The following is an 18,963-nucleotide window of genomic DNA, read 5'->3' as shown; positions in this document are numbered from 1 at the left end:
CCAAGCTCACCCCAGCTACCAGTAGGCAATATCAGACATAATCACCTTCCCTAAGTGTCCTTCGCCCACCACCTTCCTAACCCCATTCTCTTCTCTGACGTACCCGCTTCATTCCAGTCGCACCTGTTTATTCCCAGTTTACCCCTCACTGACCCACGGCCATGTCACTACACAGTCCACGCCCAGCTCTAGTAACACTTTGCTATGAATTAATCTGTTTTCTTAAATAAACACTGTAAAACATACGTCCCATTTTTGTTGAGGTTCTCTGTGTTTGAGTCCACCTTTGTCATTGGCCTGCAGCCGCTTTGGCCCTCTGGTGGTGATGTCTAATTCAAATTCAATTGCCATTTCATCCTCCCACAGAAGCAGCTGTGCCTACTTGGTTTCCTCATAGCATCTTACACAGTCCCTGTGCATATGGAAATACAGGGTGGAGAGTTGGTCTTGATATGATAAAGAATGGTTAGTTATATAGTGCACCCCTGAGCAGAGAGACTATATTTCCAGTTCCAGGTTACTAAGAAAGGTATTTCAATCAAGGGTAACGAAAAAAAAAAAAATCCAAATCAAACAGTCCATGGCCAATGCAAGTTGTATGTCAAGCAGCGTCTTAAAGAATATCCACATCAGCTGCACTGTGGGCCTCCCTCCCCTTATATATGTAATATGTGTGTGGAGAGAGTGTTACTGTGTAACCAACCATACATTTGTATTAATGACTTAAATGTTTGCCAAGTCCAAAAAGCCATTTCGAATTGGACTCAATGTCTGCAGTCTCCCTTGGAATGATGTTGAAGCTCTGTGGGAGGTATGCGTTGAAGATCTTGAAGACTGTGGCCTCTGCTAGGTGTTCCCAGCACAAACAACTTATTTAGTTTGTTATAAGTAATCACAGGCCAAGCCAAGTCTTTTTAATCTCATTTCTAATCTTACTTCAACCACCTTGTTCACATAGGAAGTCATGTCAGGAAACTTACATCCAGTGCTGACTCTTGGGCTGGCCAGTTCTGATCATCCTCACCTACAAGCAGCAACAGAGGACACTGTAGTCGTCCCACCTGAACAGACAAAAACAGTAAAAGTTTTGTTTTTTCACCTTTTTCGGTGATGGCAGTTTAATGAAATTATGTATAGCTTTCTATCATCTCTTGCTGGCATGATCCTACAGGTTTCTGTTGTTCATTTTTGTTCTTAGTACTGAATTCTTAGTTAAAGATTTTAGCTGTGTCATAAGAGGCCTTGATCTGTGGGTGAAAGGCAGCGGTCATCGCCGCCTTAACTGGGCAGAGCTGGAGTTGGGAGTCCCACACTTGAGTCCAACTAAGTAAGTTGCAAGATACGACACTTTGGTCTTTTGGTCGTTAACATTTTTGCCTCACTCCCCTTATATCACGAAGGTCCTGAGTTCACGAAGGTCCTGAGTTCAACTGAGGATGTAGTTGGGCAGTGGAAAGAATACCCCTTAATCCCACTAACATGCCTTCTGTAAAGTAAGCAGACCTGGGGATGAGGGGGATGACTTGGGTTCAAGGCTCTGGATGTTGTAGGTCTGTCTTAGTTGACACGTCTCTGCAACATTGCTTGGAGATCTGGGGCAGTGCCTCGGGATTGGCAGACTGGTGTGATGATTCCCATTTTTAACCCCAAGGTGTGCTCCAACAATAGGGGAATCACACTTCTCAGCCTCTGTGGGAAGGTCTATGCTGGGGTGCTGGAACAGAGAGTTTGTCCCTAGTCAAACCTTGAATACATGAGGAACAATACAGTTTTCATCCTGGTCATGTAACACTGTACGAGCTCTTTATCTGTTCAAGGATATTTGAGGGAATATGGAAGTTTGCCCAACCAGTGTACATGTGCTTTGTGGACTTTCAAGACATACAACTGCACCCTTCGGCATGTCCTGTGGTCCTGGTGTGTGTTGGACTCCACTAGGCGTGCCTTTGTCACCAATTTCTAGGTAGGTTTCCACTTTGGTCACCTCAATGTTCTACTCTTCCCAGATGGTGTGGTCCCATTAGCTTCATCGGGTGGTGGCTTCCAGCTCACACTGGAGTGGTTCGCAGCTGAGTGTGAAGTGACGAAAATGAAAATTAGCACCTCCAAATCTGAGACCATGGTTCTCAGTTTGAAAAAGGTGGAGTGCTTCCACCTGGTCAAGGACAAGTTGCTGCCCTTAGTGGACAAGTTAAAGTAACTTGGAATCTTGTTCATGAGTAGGGCTGGGTATCGTCACTGGTTTCTAAAATTGATTAAATTCCAATTCACAAGGTCGCGATTCGATTCGATCCACGATGCGATTTGATTTGATTCAATTTTGACAGTCAGAAATATTATTCATCTGATCATTTATTAACAGTGTTGGGCAAGTTACTTTGAAAAAATAATTAATTATAGTTACTAATTACTTCTTCAAAACGTAACTGAGTTAGTAACTGAGTTACAAGATTCTAAAAGTAATTAATTACTAGGAAAAGTAACTATTGCGTTACTTTAAAAAAGAAAATGTTTAAAGCTCCGGGGTCCAGGGTATAATTGGCCATTTTTGACTACTTCTACATTTCACCTTTAAAAACTATTTACTTTGCCTAGCTTGGTGTCATTCTTTTCAGCTCAACCTCAGATGTCTGAATTTACAGTTATGTTTTCATTTTGACATACTGTATTAACACAAGTGATCTAAAATTAGACAAAAAAACATAAACTCAGAGTAGAAAAAGTTATATTTCTTACTATAACAATCATGTTTAATGAATCATATTTCATAACTTTAAATGCAAATATAATTTTTACATTTTAATTTACAATTTGCAGCCATTTACCTTTTACCTTTTTTTTTAAATAACCATCAGACTAATCATCAAACTATTTACATAATAATCAGATGTTCTCCATTAAATAAGATGATAAACAAATTATTTGTGCCACTCCAAGAAATAATTTCTGTCCACTATAAAGGAGTGCATCACAAGCCTGATACCTGCAGATCTGACAACAGGAGATGAATCACTCCTCTTGTTTTCTACCTGGAGCTAGCATTTACACTGTAATCTGCCTTTGTTGGCTTTTTGGCAGCACCTGTAACATTCAGTCACCTCATTGTTCTGACACACAACACAAAACTATCCATTACACTACACACTAACTACACACTCCAAACACACTAAATGTCACAAATCACATTTCAAAACTCACTCTCTCTCTCTTTTCTGCTCTCTTTCTTTCTCTCTCTCTCTTGCCCTCACTCCTAAAACACCCCCCTCTTCCTAAACAACCAAATGTCATGTTGCCATATCATTTTTTGATTGGTCAACATTGTACATTTTTTCACCAACATGAACGGGCTGTTTGTTTTATTTTTTTATTTGTTGGTTATAAGCAGAGAGTTCTTGCTAGTGCTATCCAAGAAAAAACACCACGTATATATTAACTGGTATATGTCACCTTGTTGCTTTGTCATCTTGAAGTGGTCGTGTGATTGGTTTACCACGACTACTTTATTCTTCACTCAAAAAGTGATCGTCTGTCAGAAAGTGATTGCCGCCCGCAGGAGCGCGCGCAGCTGCTTAAAGCTGTAGTGCCCAGATTACTTACGTAGTGTAGAAATGTTTAGCTGATTTAGAGTTTAGAAATGTGTTAACATAGAATCTAGAATTATTGTAGAGACATTGACACTGCCCTCAATGTAATAAAGGCCTGATGGTGTCCTGAATTTAGGAGCAGAGTATAGGAGACCCTCCCCAGTTGAACTGTGAAAGTAAAACAGAGAGGAGTTAATCCTGAGAGGAAATTCCCCAGAGAATGTTTGGGTGCGGGTCTCAACATTTGACCTGGATAACTGTGGTCTGGAAGGGAAATGGGTTTTTTATGACCTCTAGGGAGTCACCTACACCCACAGTGTTTTAACTGTCACGCACACTCACTTACGCGCACACATACATACAGGTATGCGTACACAGTCACACACGAGCACTCACATAGACACAGACACAGAGTTTGCAGCACACCGTAGGGGGATTTTATGATGGGGACACCTCTATAAAGCTGGCTGTAACTAACAAAGGGGTGAAGATTTTGCAGAGGGACACACCGGCCTCGTCTTCCCTTCTAGAAGTGCATGCTTAAATGAAGATGAATAAAGATAAATAAAAGTTTTGTGAAAATAACTACTGAGTTCTGGTGCCGTCTCTGGAAGTTTCGACGAATAAAAGAACAGGGGTAAAACTGATTTCGTAACAGTTTTGGTGCCGAAACCCTGGGATTCGCTCGAGGCCCAGAGAGGATGAATTGGCAGAGCTGAGATCGTGAAACGAGGCGAACAGAGAGCTAGCTCACGTGATTAAAAGGTAAGCACGACCTGTTTATTTTTGAACCGTGCATATTGTTTAAAGCCTAAATTATCTGTTCGCTAAGTTGAACGTATCTCAGTGTAAAATCACTCAGTATGTTAAAGAAACGGTGTGTGATCCGTCTTAGTTAGTAATTAATAGAATCGGTGTTTCATCCGTGGCGGTGTGTGATCCGTCTTTAGTTATCAGGAAAAAAGTGGCGGTGTGTGATCCGTCCTCCGTGCGTTAAAGCAGGAAACGTGTGTTACTATTAGTTAGAAAGCGGGGTTTAAGGCCTCGTCGCCGGCTGAGGGCCGTGTGTGCTCCGAGTTTGGCAACTCCACCCTCCTTCGGACGCGTCGTTGGGACCTGTGGGACAGGAGCCGGGGTGGTGACCTGGGCACCGGGGGCGCCTTAAATAACTAAAGCTAGGTGTTGGATCCTAGTCACGGTTGATAACCTGCATGAGAGTGGGGGCAAGTTGCTTAGTTAGTGAGAGAACGACTGCTTGGCTCGTCCCACTGACTGCAGTGTGTGTAGACTGTGTAGGTGTGTGAAAGCGCCGTTAGAGTCGGCGTCTCGTCTGAAGTACGGGAGTCAATTAAAGTAACAAAAATAATTTGTGTCTAAAAGTGTGTGTTTGTGGTGTGCAGAAATTGCGGCAGGAGGCCGTGTCGCGAATTGTTGCAAACTGTGAAGTCAATTGGGGGGTTTAATTTGGTTTTATTTTTTATGAGGAAGAGAAACTGCGGTATCCAGTCCGTGGCGCAGTTTGAATAATTCGTGAGGCAAATGTGGCGCGATCTGAAGATCGTGAGCCTAATTGTCCTAGTTAGGTTGAGGTGTATAAGAGTGGACGGCACCCGCTCTTTGTTCTGATTAGGGCGTTGTCCTGAATCAGCAGAAGTGTCTCGCAGAAGTTTGTATGGGACTGCAAGAAGTATGAAGTGTTTTTGAGCCAGCCTCGAGGGGCGGGTTCACAGGTGGAACGAACGAAGAGTAAAATGTGCGTGTGTGTGAGAAAAAGAAAAGGTGGGGGCGAGTGACCAGCCTGTGAGTGTGTGTGAATTCCTTGATGACAAAAATGGAGACAAAGTAGATTAGTTGATTTTCTGTGAAATAATAATAGTTAAGAAGTCGTAGTTATCAAATAGGAGAAAATGAACTAAAGTAAATAAAGCAAATTAAAAGTGGATTAGCGTTAAAGTAATGATAAATAAATTGATAAAATTAACAGTGACATTTAAAGCTGACCAAGTATTCAAGGATGAATGGAGAATTTGATTGCTGACTGTATGAGAGCTGTTGGGGTGAAAGGAAAATGAGGTTGGAGGAGTGAGTTAACAGGTTAATGTGTGGGTGTAAAACAATGAGGTAAAAAAAAAAGAGAAAGAAAATGATGAAAACAAAGAAAGTAAAAAGTGTGGAAGTGTGAGTGGGAAATTGTCTCCAACTGGGGGAAGCAGTGATGCTACGGGTCACCTTCTTCCCCTGCTGGACACAAAACAAAAACATAATTTGGAGTGTTGTGGATGAAAATAATTAACAACAACATCAAGAAGATTTTTTGTGTTTGCGGTTAAGACCAAATAAAAATTTCATTTTTGGGGTTTAAAGTCAGTAGAGTTCAAACAAAATAAGTAGAGATGTGTTGCTTTAGGAGTGATGAAAACATATGCAGTCACAGTGAATAATGAAAGTCTCTCAGTCTGTCGATTACAGGTGGGGAACGGACCTGGATCAATTCTCCACGGGCAGCAGTCGGAAGAAAATTATAGGTTAAAATCATTAGAAAAATAAAATAAAATAGAAACACCCAGCCAGAATTTTTGGCTGAATTGTTTTGCAGCTTCCCGTCCTCATCCTGAACAAGCAAGCTCCAAGGAAGCTAATCTCTCCCTGAAGACACCGAGTGCAGTTCCAGAAGCACAGCCATGAACATCAACAGTGGACAGCAGTCCAAAGAGACAATACCAGAGTCCTGAGCAGAGAGGTCCAGCAGCACTATGGGCAAACGGCATCAGAAAGAGAAGATCCGCCATCTAGATTGGATGGATGGAGATGCGTTTCCAGCAAGCTGCAACCTCACTGTGTGTGAAGGACCTTTGAGAAGACTGTCTGAGTTTGACATTTGCCATGTTTGGAGCGAGATGGCAATGAAGGAGACAGTGGGACAAAGAGATACACGGGACAAAGCTGAAGAGAACTGACTGCCATTGGACAGAAAAGTGGGAGAGAAGAACGGAGAGAAAGGAGCAGAAGAGGACTGAGGCTGCTGTTTTAGTGTGGGGAATCAAATTGGGTTAAGGAATCCAGGGGGGACAAACGACTGCCTGGAAGTGGAGGATTGACACAGTGTCCAGACCACCACAAAAGGGGGAGGAAGACAAGCACTGAGGTATGCAAGAGTGCTGTTAGAAAAAATGGAAAGGTGACACCACACATGCACATGATATGCACTAGAGATAACACAAAATCATACATAAAATGGCACACATCAAAAGAGGGTATTTTTAAAAGGGGTTAACAATACACAGCGTGGTTGCCGATGGTAACCTGCAAGCATTTGGGGTTTAGCTGTGCCTGACTATGACAGAGATTTTCATTTAGATGTTTCTGAAACAAAATTTGGAGTGAACGAAGTTTTGTTTCAGAAAAAAGGGGGAAGGTACATAAAAGGATACATAGAAATAGAAAATGTATTAACCCGACTAACACACACACACACACACACACGTAATGAAGCTCATTAGGATCAAACACAATTTTAAGTAGGCAATACTGTTACCATCATCCTGTCTGGTTTATTGAGTGGGTTGAGAAGTGATACATAGACGACTGAATCAGTATTATTTTGGGGAACATGATAGCAGGGGTGAACAGAATCCTGCAGCCAGAGTTTAAAAGAGTGAAACTAGCAGATTTTTTGTTCTGTTTTGTTTTTGTTTCTGAAGTATGGGGAAAGTTTTACCATGGCACCAAGTTTTAGATTTGGTGTTTTCTCACCTATAAGAGAAAGAAAGAATATTCTGCAACAAGTACTAAGACCGGGCTTCTGTGTTTTTTATTTACTTTTGTTTTTCAGTTTTATCTTTTATTTTTCATTTTATTTTTATTTTTTGAACAGTGCACTGATTTTTGTTTGTGAATTTCTTTTCTTTAAGCAGATCTGCATGTCGGGAATTAAAAGCGCTACACGTCGTCGAGAAAATTGTTGCAAGTGAGTTTCTCCACATTAAAATGGGCTCTGGAGAAAGCCACTTATTTGGGACAATTAGAAAATGAGAGTCCCTGCCTAAAAAGGATTCAGCGAGGTAATCCGACCTAAAGTTCTTCTTTTTTCTTTTTGAAATGACGTCAATTTGCTGAGGGTGGAAATCAAATGCGGCGATAGTTTCCACTATCAGCAAAGAAAGAAAGAATGGATGAATGAATGAATGGAAATAAAAACAAACTGACTGACTGGTAAAAGCTGACAAGACTTGACCATGACTCAAAGTTAACCTCCACCTAGACAGGACAAAAGGGTGGATGAATTTATGTGTTTCTTTTTACAGGAGCAGAAAGATGACAGCAACATCTGAGGTTGCGTGAGCTTTGGCTGTACCGTTTTAACTTGTAAATGCCACTTTCTGTGTTTGTGAATCTACCAGGGGTGTGTTATTCATGGGTTTGTGTTGCTCACAGAGATTACTGTGAGAAAGTGTGTACACACCTGCGCAGCACTAACATTTACATTCTCTTTTCTCCAGCATTACAGTTCTTCATGTGATTTGATGATGTGATTTATAACAGAACAATTGGTTGATGTTTGTTTCTCTACTACAGGATTGATGATGCTGTTACACTGTGTTGTTGGGAAAATGTTGAAGGTTACTTTGACGATGTGAATAACGTGAGAAATTTCCTGTGTTGAAACCAGTGTCATTCCTTTTACAGCAGGCTTAATTTTATGGCCTTTTACGGCACCTCTGGAACCTATTGACCTGAGCCTGACCACCAGGATTGTCTATGTGTGCTCCTAATGTTGGTTTTTTCTAAGAGTGGATGTAGAGGGTTCAGCAGAAAACAGACAAGTGACATGAGGAAACAAATAAGATGCAGTGTTTATGGAATAGTTGAATATGAACTTATTAGCTAGCCACTACTGAGCTCATAGTGATAAAATGGGTGGAGTGACATTGTTTAAGGGAAGTCACAGATTAAATTGTGGAATAAATTGGGATGATTCATGATTTGGGACAAATTATGGTAATAATAGTGATTTAATGATTGGAGAAAACCTGCACATGATACTTGTCTTTTATGCTGAATACTTTTGCACTCTTATGATCTACAGTTGGTTGCAAATGCGAAGTTTGATTTAACAGATTTGTCTTCCAGGATACAGGCTCCAGGTGGAGCTGGGAGTTAAATAAGCTGAACATGTAACTGCTGATTAATGTTTTTACACAGGGTTACAGGTTGGAGTATGGCTGCTCCAAGTGGGAAACCCTGGAGATTGTTTTAGAGAGAATGTGCAACATTCTTGTACATGTCTCATTGGGGAGTTGACACATGGTGGAAGCCATGTGGGGAGAGGAGTGTTATTTTTAATCTGTAGATGTCGTGAGGTGCCATGACAAGAAGGAGTGGCTGAGAGGATCGTCCACAAGATGGGAGCTAAGGCCAGGAGAGAGGCTTCAGGAGGATCAGAGATCATCTTCAGCACAGCGGACATCACACAGAGAGCTGTGCTACTGAGCTTCCAGGAGATCAAGAGGAGACTTCCCACAGCAAGATTTTAAATAAAATGAGAGATTCATCGTTGACATTGAGGAAGACAACTAAGGTGTACGACGTGCTCTGCCTTAAATCTTCAGCAGCGTTGGACGTGACAACTCCATGGAGAGATGGAGAGAGCGTGCCAAGCTCCAAAAGTGACAGCGCAGAGGAAGTCCAGCGATGGAATTGTGTTTCTGTGTGAAGCACAAATACTAGGAGACTGGGAAATAGTTGACACCACTTTTCCCAAGGATGAAGATCACCTAAAGTGTGTCACTTTGCCATGCAGATTTGGTGCTCTGCAGAGAAACCTTCTGTGAGGGAGAGATGTAAACAGACGAGGCTTTCATCTACATTTAATTCATGTCAACTTCTTTAGGCTGGTTGAGGGGGAATTGGAGAGAAAACGGTAGTGTCAGGTGTGACTGTTGTAATTGTAACTGTGATTTTTTAAAAGTGAATTGCCCAGAGACAGATCTGAGTCCACTCCGGGGATACCACCATCACAGGCCACGGTGAAGCGAACCAAACGTAGTGAAACAGGTCAATCAGATGAGTGTTTTGATTATTATGGCGGTATAGAGTTGGACTACGTTAAAGGGTCCACAATCTCGTATACATTTGATCTTTGCGCTGTCATTAAATGTAAGGGCTTGCTGAACAGTTGGGTCCAACATCTTTAATGGCAGTACAAAATCGGATGGCGTTAGATATGTTGTTGGGAGAAAAAGGGGGCGTTTGCGCGATATTTGGGGATGTGTATTGTACTTGTATTCCAAATAATACAGTTCCCGACTGCTCTGTGACCCGAGCGCTGGAAGGTCTGAGAACGTTGTCCATCACATTGCATGAGCATTCGGGAGTGGATAACCCGTTGGAAACGTGGATGACCTCTGTCTTTCGGCAATGGAAAGGTTTCATTAGGTCAGTTATGGTTTCTTTGTTTGTTTGTATTGCAGTGTTAGTGACATGTGGATGTTGTTGTGTGCCTTGTATCAGAGCCTTGTTCGTAAGACTCATCATGATGCCACTTTTGGGAAATGGGGAGTCACAGTATGAAAACATTATGGTGAAAGATTTAGTGTAGTTTTATCTGCCATAGGGCAGATAAAAAGGGGGATTTGTAGAAATGTTTAGCTGATTTAGAGTTTAGAAATGTGTTAACATAGAATCTAGAATTATTGTAGAGACATTGACACTGCCCTCAATGTAATAAAGGCCTGATGGTGTCCTGAATTTAGGAGCAGAGTATAGGAGACCCTCCCCAGTTGAACTGTGAAAGTAAAACAGAGAGGAGTTAATCCTGAGAGGAAATTCCCCAGAGAATGTTTGGGTGCGGGTCTCAACATTTGACCTGGATAACTGTGGTCTGGAAGGGAAATGGGTTTTTTATGACCTCTAGGGAGTCACCTACACCCACAGTGTTTTAACTGTCACGCACACTCACTTACGTGCACACATACATACAGGTATGCGTACACAGTCACACACGAGCACTCACATAGACACAGACACAGAGTTTGCAGCACACCGTAGGGGGATTTTATGATGGGGACACCTCTATAAAGCTGGCTGTAACTAACAAAGGGGTGAAGATTTTGCAGAGGGACACACCGACCTCGTCTTCCCTTCTAGAAGTGCATGCTTAAATGAAGATGAATAAAGATAAATAAAAGTTTTGTGAAAATAACTACTGAGTTCCGGTGCTGTCTCTGGAAGTTTCGACGAATAAAAGAACAGGGGTAAAACTGATTTCGTAACAGTAGACAGCTACTTCTGTGCAACTGATATAAGGTGCGGTGAACTCAACACAGCTTCAGCCATCTATTTGTTGAAAAATAGTCATGCGACCGCACCGCATTTTCTTGTTAGTAACAGTCTTGTAACAATAGAAATAGTAATTAGTTAGATTACTCATTACTGAAAAACTTAATGCCATTAATAATGCCGTTACTTATAACCCCGTTATTCCCATCACTGTTTATTAGTACTGACAGAGGACTAAGCATCACAGCAGATGCCTTTATGTCAAAGGAACTGAGGTTAAAAAACTGTGTTTACTTTTGCTTCCCGCCTCGTTATATATAGTTTTCTCTAGCTGTGTCCCATGTGGCTCCACTTCTCCTAATCACCCTTTTGTGTATAGGTTTTGTCAGTCTCCCATTGTGCCTAGTCAAAGTGTACTGTTATGTTCCATTCACGCTTTTGTCCTGGTCCTTGGTCTTAGTTCCCTGGTGTTTCCTTGCCCGGGTTAGCTTAATTCATAGTTTCCTGTTTGGTTTTGTATTTCTGCTTATGTCTAGTTTCTTTATCAGCTCATTAAAAGGCCTTACTTTAGTTAAACTTCCTTCTGCCTCTGCATCTCCATTTTTTTGGCCTCTTTCACCACACCCTGACACAGATGAAACGGAGGTTTTTGTATTCATCCCTAAAAGGCTTAGAAATTCTGCAGCTATCCAGATACTTACTCAGAATGACATTTCTATGGTCTTCAGTAATGGCTTTTTGTCTCTGACTCCTTGTTAAATTCAGAATCAAGTTTAAAGTTCTTCCGCTCACATACATGGTCTCTAATAAAGTAAGGTCTCAAAGGTCTAAAAGACCTTTTAATACCAGATCACCCCAATAGAGCACTTCACTCTCAGACTGCTAGCTTACTTGTGTTAGGGTGCCTGGGTCATCGACCCAGTGTTTTGTGGTTTTGGTTCTTTGATTTTGTTTATTTCATTATATTATGGGTTATAGGTTTGTTCTTAGTTTAGGTTCTCTGTGTGGGTTTTGTTAGAGTTGTAGTGTTCTGGTTTTCTGTCTGTCATCCATAGTTGCTGTCTCCCCTGTCTGCTGTATCCCTGTGTCAAGTCTGCGTCTCTGTGTTATGTTTCCTGTTTTACTTTGAAGGTCCATGTCTTATGTTAATGTGTCTGGTTTTGCTTCCTTTGTCTTGTTAGGCCTAAGTTGCCCCAGCTGTGTTTCCCTCCTGTTTCCCATTCCCTGATTGCTCCCTCTGTGTAAACCCTGTGTTTCTCTGTGTCTGTGTCGCAATCTACCCTTATCCACCCTCATCTTGCTGTGTGTTCTGTCTGTGTAAGCTTATTTTGTATTCTCAGTTTTGTTACCCTTTTGAGTTCAGCATTAAAGCTGTTTTTTGAGTTCACGTCTGTCTCCGGAGTCTGCACTTTGGGTCCTTTTCCTGTCTGCACACAGCCGTTCCATAACAGAAGATCGCGACCAGAACATGGACCCTGCAGACTCTTCAGCCTTTGAGTTTAACGCTGAGATGGAGCGGATGATTAAGCTTCTTGACCGCATTGCCCAGGCCAAGAATTTGAGGACCATGGCGGTTGGGCTAAGCGCAGTAGATGCTGTCATTCGGAGCAACCCTCGGCTAACTCAGTTTTCTACGGACACTGTGCTGGGCAGCTTCATAGCTGCCTGGAGGGAGCAAGTCAGGGCTGGCAAGCTCGCTCTCTCTATCTCCACCTCCACTTCTTTACCGCTGCCCCAGGACAACACACACTCTCAACCTGTCTCAATGCTGCCACGGACTTCCTCTCCTTCCTCACGCCAGCCAGGACCTTGATCGCCTGTCCGTTCGCCTGCCTTTTTCCTGGAGGCTATGTGGTCGGAGGATGAGGAGGAGGTCTCCATTTCTCCACCGGTTCCCGCTTCCAGAAGGAAACGTCCCCCTCGCCACCGCCACTCCTCTCCTCAGTCATCTGTTCTGCGAGGGGCCCGTTCAGCCTTCTGCCTCCACTGGAGGGTCCGAGGGGCCCGTTCAGCCTTCTGGCTCCGCTGGAGGGTCCGAGGGGCCTGTCCAGCCTTCGTCGCCTGTCCAGCCTTCGTCGCCTGCAGCGCCACCATCTGCGGCTCCCACGCCGTCGCCTGCAGCGCCACCACCTGCTCCTCGATCTGCGGCTCCCACGCCGTTTCCTGCGGTTGCCATGCTGCCATCTGGTCCTGCTTCGTCTCTGCCTGAGGCCTTCGCACGGGCTGGTTCCGCTTTGTGTACGCCGGAGGTCTCCACACTGTCTGGCCCTGCCTCACCTCGTCCTGTCCGGCCTGCTCGTCCTCGTCCTGTTCGGCCACTTTCCAGGCCGATGGCTGGACGTCATTGCTATCATGGACGCCCTCCTGAATGGTGTCGTTCTGTGCTGCCTTCCGCGGTGTGCTGCCTTCCACGCAGCCGGCCTCTGGACCTGCTCAGTTGCCACTGCCTTTCGTGCGGTCGGCCTCCGGACCTCCTTCGTCTTCGACGCCGCCGTTGCTTTTCGCACCTCCTGACCTAAACTGTTTTGGTCTTTTGTGTTGTCGACCTCTGGGTCGGCCCCCTGAACTGCCTAGTTCTGGACTATTGGGCCGTCGACCGCCGGGCTGGCCCCCTGAACTTTTTTAGAAGTGTTTTCCTGGTTGCCAACACCTTTTTGTGAACCTTTTTTTTTTTTTTTTTTTTTTGGTTGGTTGTTTTGAGTTGTTTTTCTGGGCTTCGGTGTTTTCTGTTTTTGATTTCTAGCTCCTTGTGTTTAGTTTGTTTCGGTCCCTCCGTCCTGTTCCCCCACCGACATGGTCTCTAATAAAGTAAGGTCTCAAAGGTCTAAAAGACCTTTTAATACCAGATCACCCCAATAGAGCACTTCACTCTCAGACTGCTAGCTTACTTGTGTTAGGGTGCCTGGGTCATCGACCCAGTGTTTTGTGGTTTTGGTTCTTTGATTTTGTTTATTTCATTATATTATGGGTTATAGGTTTGTTCTTAGTTTAGGTTCTCTGTGTGGGTTTTGTTAGAGTTGTAGTGTTCTGGTTTTCTGTCTGTCATCCATAGTTGCTGTCTCCCCTGTCTGCTGTATCCCTGTGTCAAGTCTGCGTCTCTATGTTATGTTTCCTGTTTTACTTTGAAGGTCCATGTCTTATGTTAATGTGTCTGGTTTTGCTTCCTTTGTCTCGTTAGGCCTAAGTTGCCCCAGCTGTGTTTCCCTCCTGTTTCCCATTCCCTGATTGCTCCCTCTGTGTAAACCCTGTGTTTCTCTGTGTCTGTGTCGCAATCTACCCTTATCCACCCTCATCTTGCTGTGTGTTCTGTCTGTGTAAGCTTATTTTGTATTCTCAGTTTTGTTACCCTTTTGAGTTCAGCATTAAAGCTGTTTTTTGAGTTCACGTCTGTCTCCGGAGTCTGCACTTTGGGTCCTTTTCCTGCCTGCACACAGCCGTTCCATAACAACTTGTGGTTCCTAGCATATTTAAATGTAGAATATGGAGGCAGAGCCTTCAGCTTTCAAGCCACCCTTCTGTGAAACCACTTCAGTTTGACAAAAATTATAGTTAGGGCTGAATCAAGTGACCTTGAATCCTTCTTTACTTAGACCTAGGCTATTAGGGCCTTCCCATGATGCATTGGGTATTTCTTCTTCACTCGCATCTTTCTCTCTCTCTCTGTGTTTATACACTGCTCACCATTTAGCAATTAGTTATTAGAAATCTGTTGCTTCGCGCAGAAGTGTGTATTTTGTCCTTTCCCCTTACCCACAACCGGTTGCGTTGGCTCCCGAAGCCTGGATCTGCTGGAGATTTTTTCCAATTTTGTGCACATCAAGTGCAAAAAAAACAACACAAAATGCAAAGTCTTCTGCTCCAAACTGTTGTGTTTGGAGCTGTGTATATGTGTATAATATATACAGTGTCTTACAAAAGTGAGCACACCCTTCACATTTTTGTTAATATTTTAATCTATCTTTTCATGGGACGACATTAAAGATATGACACTTTGACACAATGTAAATTAGTCAATGTACAGCTTTTATAACAGAGTAAATTTGCCGTCACCTCAAAATAACTCAACATACAGCCATTAACTGTAGCTCCTCAGTGCCAGCAGCACTCATGCAGCCCCAAAAATGACATGCCACCAACATGCTTGACTGTAGGTAAGACACACTTGTCTTTGCACTTCTCACCTGGTTGCCACCACACATCCCTAACACCATCTGAACCAAATAAGCTTATCTTGGTCTCATCAGACCACAGGTAATCCATGTCCTTAGTCTACTTGTCTTCAGCAGACTGTTTGCGGACTTTCTTGTGCGCTATGTTTAGAAGAACCTTCCTTCTGGGACGACAGACATTTGATGCAGTGTGTGGCCTATGGTATGAGCACTGACAGACCAAAAACCTGTCCATTATGCTAGCAGTGTCCAAGCATTCTTTTGCTTTTTTCCCCTTTTGAACCCCCCCCCCCGCAATGGCTCTGCGACACTTTGGGAAGCTCTGATGTAGAGTAACATTTTTTTTTCAGATCCTCAGAGAATTCTTTGCTATAATGTGCCATGTTAGACTTTGAGTGTGTCAGGGTTCCTGGGTCGTTGACCCAGTGCTTTCAGTTTTGTTCATGTTCAGTTTATTTTGCCACTTCCATGTTCTCACTTCCTGCTTTTCCTGTGTCAGCTCGTCTCGTGTCATTAGCCAGATTATGTTCAGCCGTGTACTCACCGGTCTCTCATTATCATCCTCATCAGTCTGTGTATTTAAGTCTTCTGTTTCCACTCGTTCACTGTCGTGTCATTGATGTTATGTTGTCGTTTCCGCCTTCGTTCAGTCAGCCAGCCATTCAGTCTTTCAGTCAGTCCTTCAGTCAGTCATTCAGTCAGTCGTCCAGCCAGCCGTCCAGCCAGCCAGCCATTTCCTTCCTCTGTTCTGTTTGTTCACTCCATCGATAATAAAACACCAACCTTCACCTACCTACCTGTGAGTCCAGCGTTTGGGTCCTCCTTCTCATCCACGACACAACCCCTGACAGAATGACATGACCCCGCGTTGTGGACCCAGCGGACTCGGACCTTTTTGAGCGGCAGGAGGCAGCGCTCTCCTTGTGGGCGGAAAAGCTCAAGGAGAGACAGCGGCTCTTCGCGGAGCGAGAGCACGTCTTCGAGGGCACTCGCTTGGCTCTGAGTGGGCCTCGGAGACGCCGCGTTCACCCACCTGCTACCTCCCACCTGCTACCTCCCATGCACCGGAGCATCTGCCGCGGAGAGTGGGCGTTTCGCGCCGCGCTTCGGCGGCTCCCCCTCTCGCGGATCCGCTCCTCGCTCACACGCCACCTGCCTCATTCACCGGACCTTCAACCTCGCCATGGCACAGCGGCTCCGCCTCCCATCTCAGCTCAACAGAGGCTCCCGCGCCAGAGGCTCGGATGTGTACCCCGCCCGCTTCCTCTTCCCGGAGAAAGCGGCGCACACGCCGCCATAAAATGGACTATTTCCAGCAATACCCGGTGGTGAGTTCCAGTGACTGTTTTCCACCCTCATTTGCTTCTCCACTTAAAACCAATAATAAACCCATCTCTGATTCATGGGATGTTTCCCTCCTGGAGGATTCTGTAGACTGGGAAGAGTTTTCTGCTCTGCTCCTCCAAAGACTGTAAATAGTGGTGGCAGAAAAACCAGAACAATCCCCGATAAACCTGCCGGTATCACACACCCAGTCACTATTTCCACACCCATTACTCAGCCATTTCCCACCAGCACGGCGGCCCAGATTCGGCCTTCCTCTTCAGCCATTTCACCTCCTCAGATGACTAGGGCCCAGCCTACACCCACACCAGTGCCAGCTCCCAGGAGGAAGGCAGCTGCGACGCAGTCTACCTCCACATCTGCTCTTGTTTCCCGGGTGGGGGTGACTGGTGTCCAGCCACCTCCCGTGCCTGTCCCAGCGCCCAGGCTGAGGGCAGCCTCAACCCAGCCTGACCTCCCTAGAGGCTTGGAAGAGCTAACCAGTCCACCTGCTACTTCACCACTTCCTCCACCTCCTGACCCAGCCTTTCACGCCCTCGCACTGTCCCTAGTTAGATTAGCTGACCTGTCCCCTGCTCAGGCACCAGCTTTACTAGCCCAGGCTGTAGCTCTATCTCCTTCGCTAGCTCAGTCTGTAGCTCAGCCATTAGCCTCACCAACCTCTGTTTATCCATTAGCCTCCTCAGTCCAATCAGTTCACACTCCTGCTCCAGTCCAGCCTGTAGTTCAGTCTCCTCCTGCCCTCCAGTCCCCTGTAGTTCAGTCTGCTCCTGCCTCCCGGTCGCCCGTCCTCCAGTCTGTCTAGTCTGTTGTCCAGTCTTCTGTAGTCCAGTCAGTTCAGTCACTCATCCACCACCCTGTTCAGTTCCCGGACCTGCAGCCACAGCACCCAGAGCCAGCTGTGAGCTCTCCCGCTCTTCAGCCAGGGGTTTCCGCGCCCGCTGGCCCGGCCGCTCTTCAGCCAGGGGTTTCCGCGCCCGCTGGCCCGGCCGCTCTTCAGCCAGGGGTTTCCGCGCCCGCTGGCCCGGCCGCTCTCCAGCCAGGGGCTTCCGTGCCCGCTGGCCCTGCCTGTCTCCAGCCAGGGGCTGGCCCTAAAGCTGTGGCTCCGTCACCCCCGGCTCCCGTGCCGTCGCCTGGTCCAGCCTCAGACTCAGCTTCTGCTTCGCCTGGGCCAGCCTCAGACTCAGCTTCAGCTTCTGCTTCGCCTGGTCCAGCCTCAGACTCAGCCTCAGCCTCAGCCTCTGCTTCGCCTGGTCCAGCCTCAGACTCAGCCTCAGCTTCTGCTTCGCCTGGGCCAGCCTCAGACTCAGCTTCAGCTTCTGCTTCGCCTGGGCCAGCCTCAGACTCAGCTTCAGCTTCTGCTTCGCCTGGGCCAGACTCAGCCTCAGCTTCTGCTTCGCCTGGGCCAGCCTCAGCTTCTGCTTCGCCTGGGCCAGCCTCAGACTCAGCTTCAGCTTCTGCTTCGCCTGGGCCAGACTCAGCCTCAGCTTCTGCTTCGCCTGGGCCAGCCTCAGCTTCTGCTTCGCCTGGGCCAGCCTCAGCCCCAGCGTCAGCCTCTGCTTCGCCTGGGCCAGCCTCAGCCTCAGCGTCAGCCTCTGCTTCGCCTGGGCCAGCCTCAGCCTCAGCGTCAGCCTCTGCTTCGCCTGGTCCTGCGGCTGCCCACCGGACCTGCTCAGCGGCCGCCGCCGTCTTCCTCGCGGCCACCCACCGGACCAGCTCAGCGGCCACCGCTGTCTTCCTCGCGGCCGCCCACCGGACCAGCTCAGCGGCCGCCGCCATCTTCCTCGCGGCCGCCCACCGGACCAGCTCAGCGGCCGCCGCCGTCTTCCTCGCGGCCACCCACCGGACCAGCTCAGCGGCCGCCGCCGTCTTCCTCGCGGCCACCCACCAGAACTGTCTCGTCTCGGCCACCGGCCACGCGGCCGCCCACCTGAACTGTCTCGTCCCGGCCACCGGCCTCGTGGCCGCCCACCTGAACTGTTTTTGTTTTGGACTCCGTCCCTCCGTCCTGGGCCCCCTCCGCCCGCCCTGTTCTGGTTTTTCTTTCTTTTGGCCGTCGGGTGCCGGCCTTTGAAGGGGGGGGGGGGGGTACTGTCAGGGTTCCTGGGTCGTTGACCCAGTGCTTTCAGTTTTGTTCATGTTCAGTTTATTTTGCCACTTCCATGTTCTCACTTCCTGCTTTTCCTGTGTCAGCTCGTCTCGTGTCATTAGCCAGATTATGTTCAGCCGTGTACTCACCGGTCTCTCATTATCATCCTCATCAGTCTGTGTATTTAAGTCTTCTGTTTCCACTCGTTCACTGTCGTGTCATTGATGTTATGTTGTCGTTTCCGCCTTCGTTCAGTCAGCCAGCCATTCAGTCTTTCAGTCAGTCCTTCAGTCAGTCATTCAGTCAGTCGTCCAGCCAGCCGTCCAGCCAGCCAGCCATTTCCTTCCTCTGTTCTGTTTGTTCACTCCATCGATAATAAAACACCAACCTTCACCTACCTACCTGTGAGTCCAGCGTTTGGGTCCTCCTTCTCATCCACGACACAACCCCTGACAGAGTGACCAGTATGAGAGAATGTGAGAGCACCAACAGCAAATTC

The 18,963-nt window shown here is 46.2% G+C and overlaps 1 protein-coding gene across 4 annotated transcripts in view; it reads right to left on the bottom strand.

The window, feature by feature from the left end:
• The window catches only part of LOC146514980 (peroxisomal succinyl-coenzyme A thioesterase-like), a 42,422-nt gene that overhangs the window by 16,182 nt on the left and 7,277 nt on the right, over positions 1-18,963 (bottom strand). For 2 of the 4 annotated variants that reach the window (XM_085164638.1, XM_085164639.1), the window contains exon 9: positions 981-1,061. The exons of 1 other annotated variant lie outside the window; for it this stretch is intronic. In XM_085164638.1, coding sequence (XP_085020764.1) covers positions 981-1,061 — 81 coding nt within the window. Of the gene's footprint in view, positions 1-980; positions 1,062-1,503; positions 1,715-18,963 lie in introns of all 4 variants that reach the window. One more of the 4 variants, XM_085164642.1, reaches the window with a different exon arrangement.

Source organism: Neolamprologus multifasciatus, chromosome 7 (assembly GCF_963576455.1).
Source record: "Neolamprologus multifasciatus chromosome 7, fNeoMul1.2, whole genome shotgun sequence".
Classification (NCBI taxonomy): domain Eukaryota; kingdom Metazoa; phylum Chordata; class Actinopteri; order Cichliformes; family Cichlidae; genus Neolamprologus; species Neolamprologus multifasciatus.
This window is presented reverse-complemented; position numbering and strand designations above follow the sequence as displayed.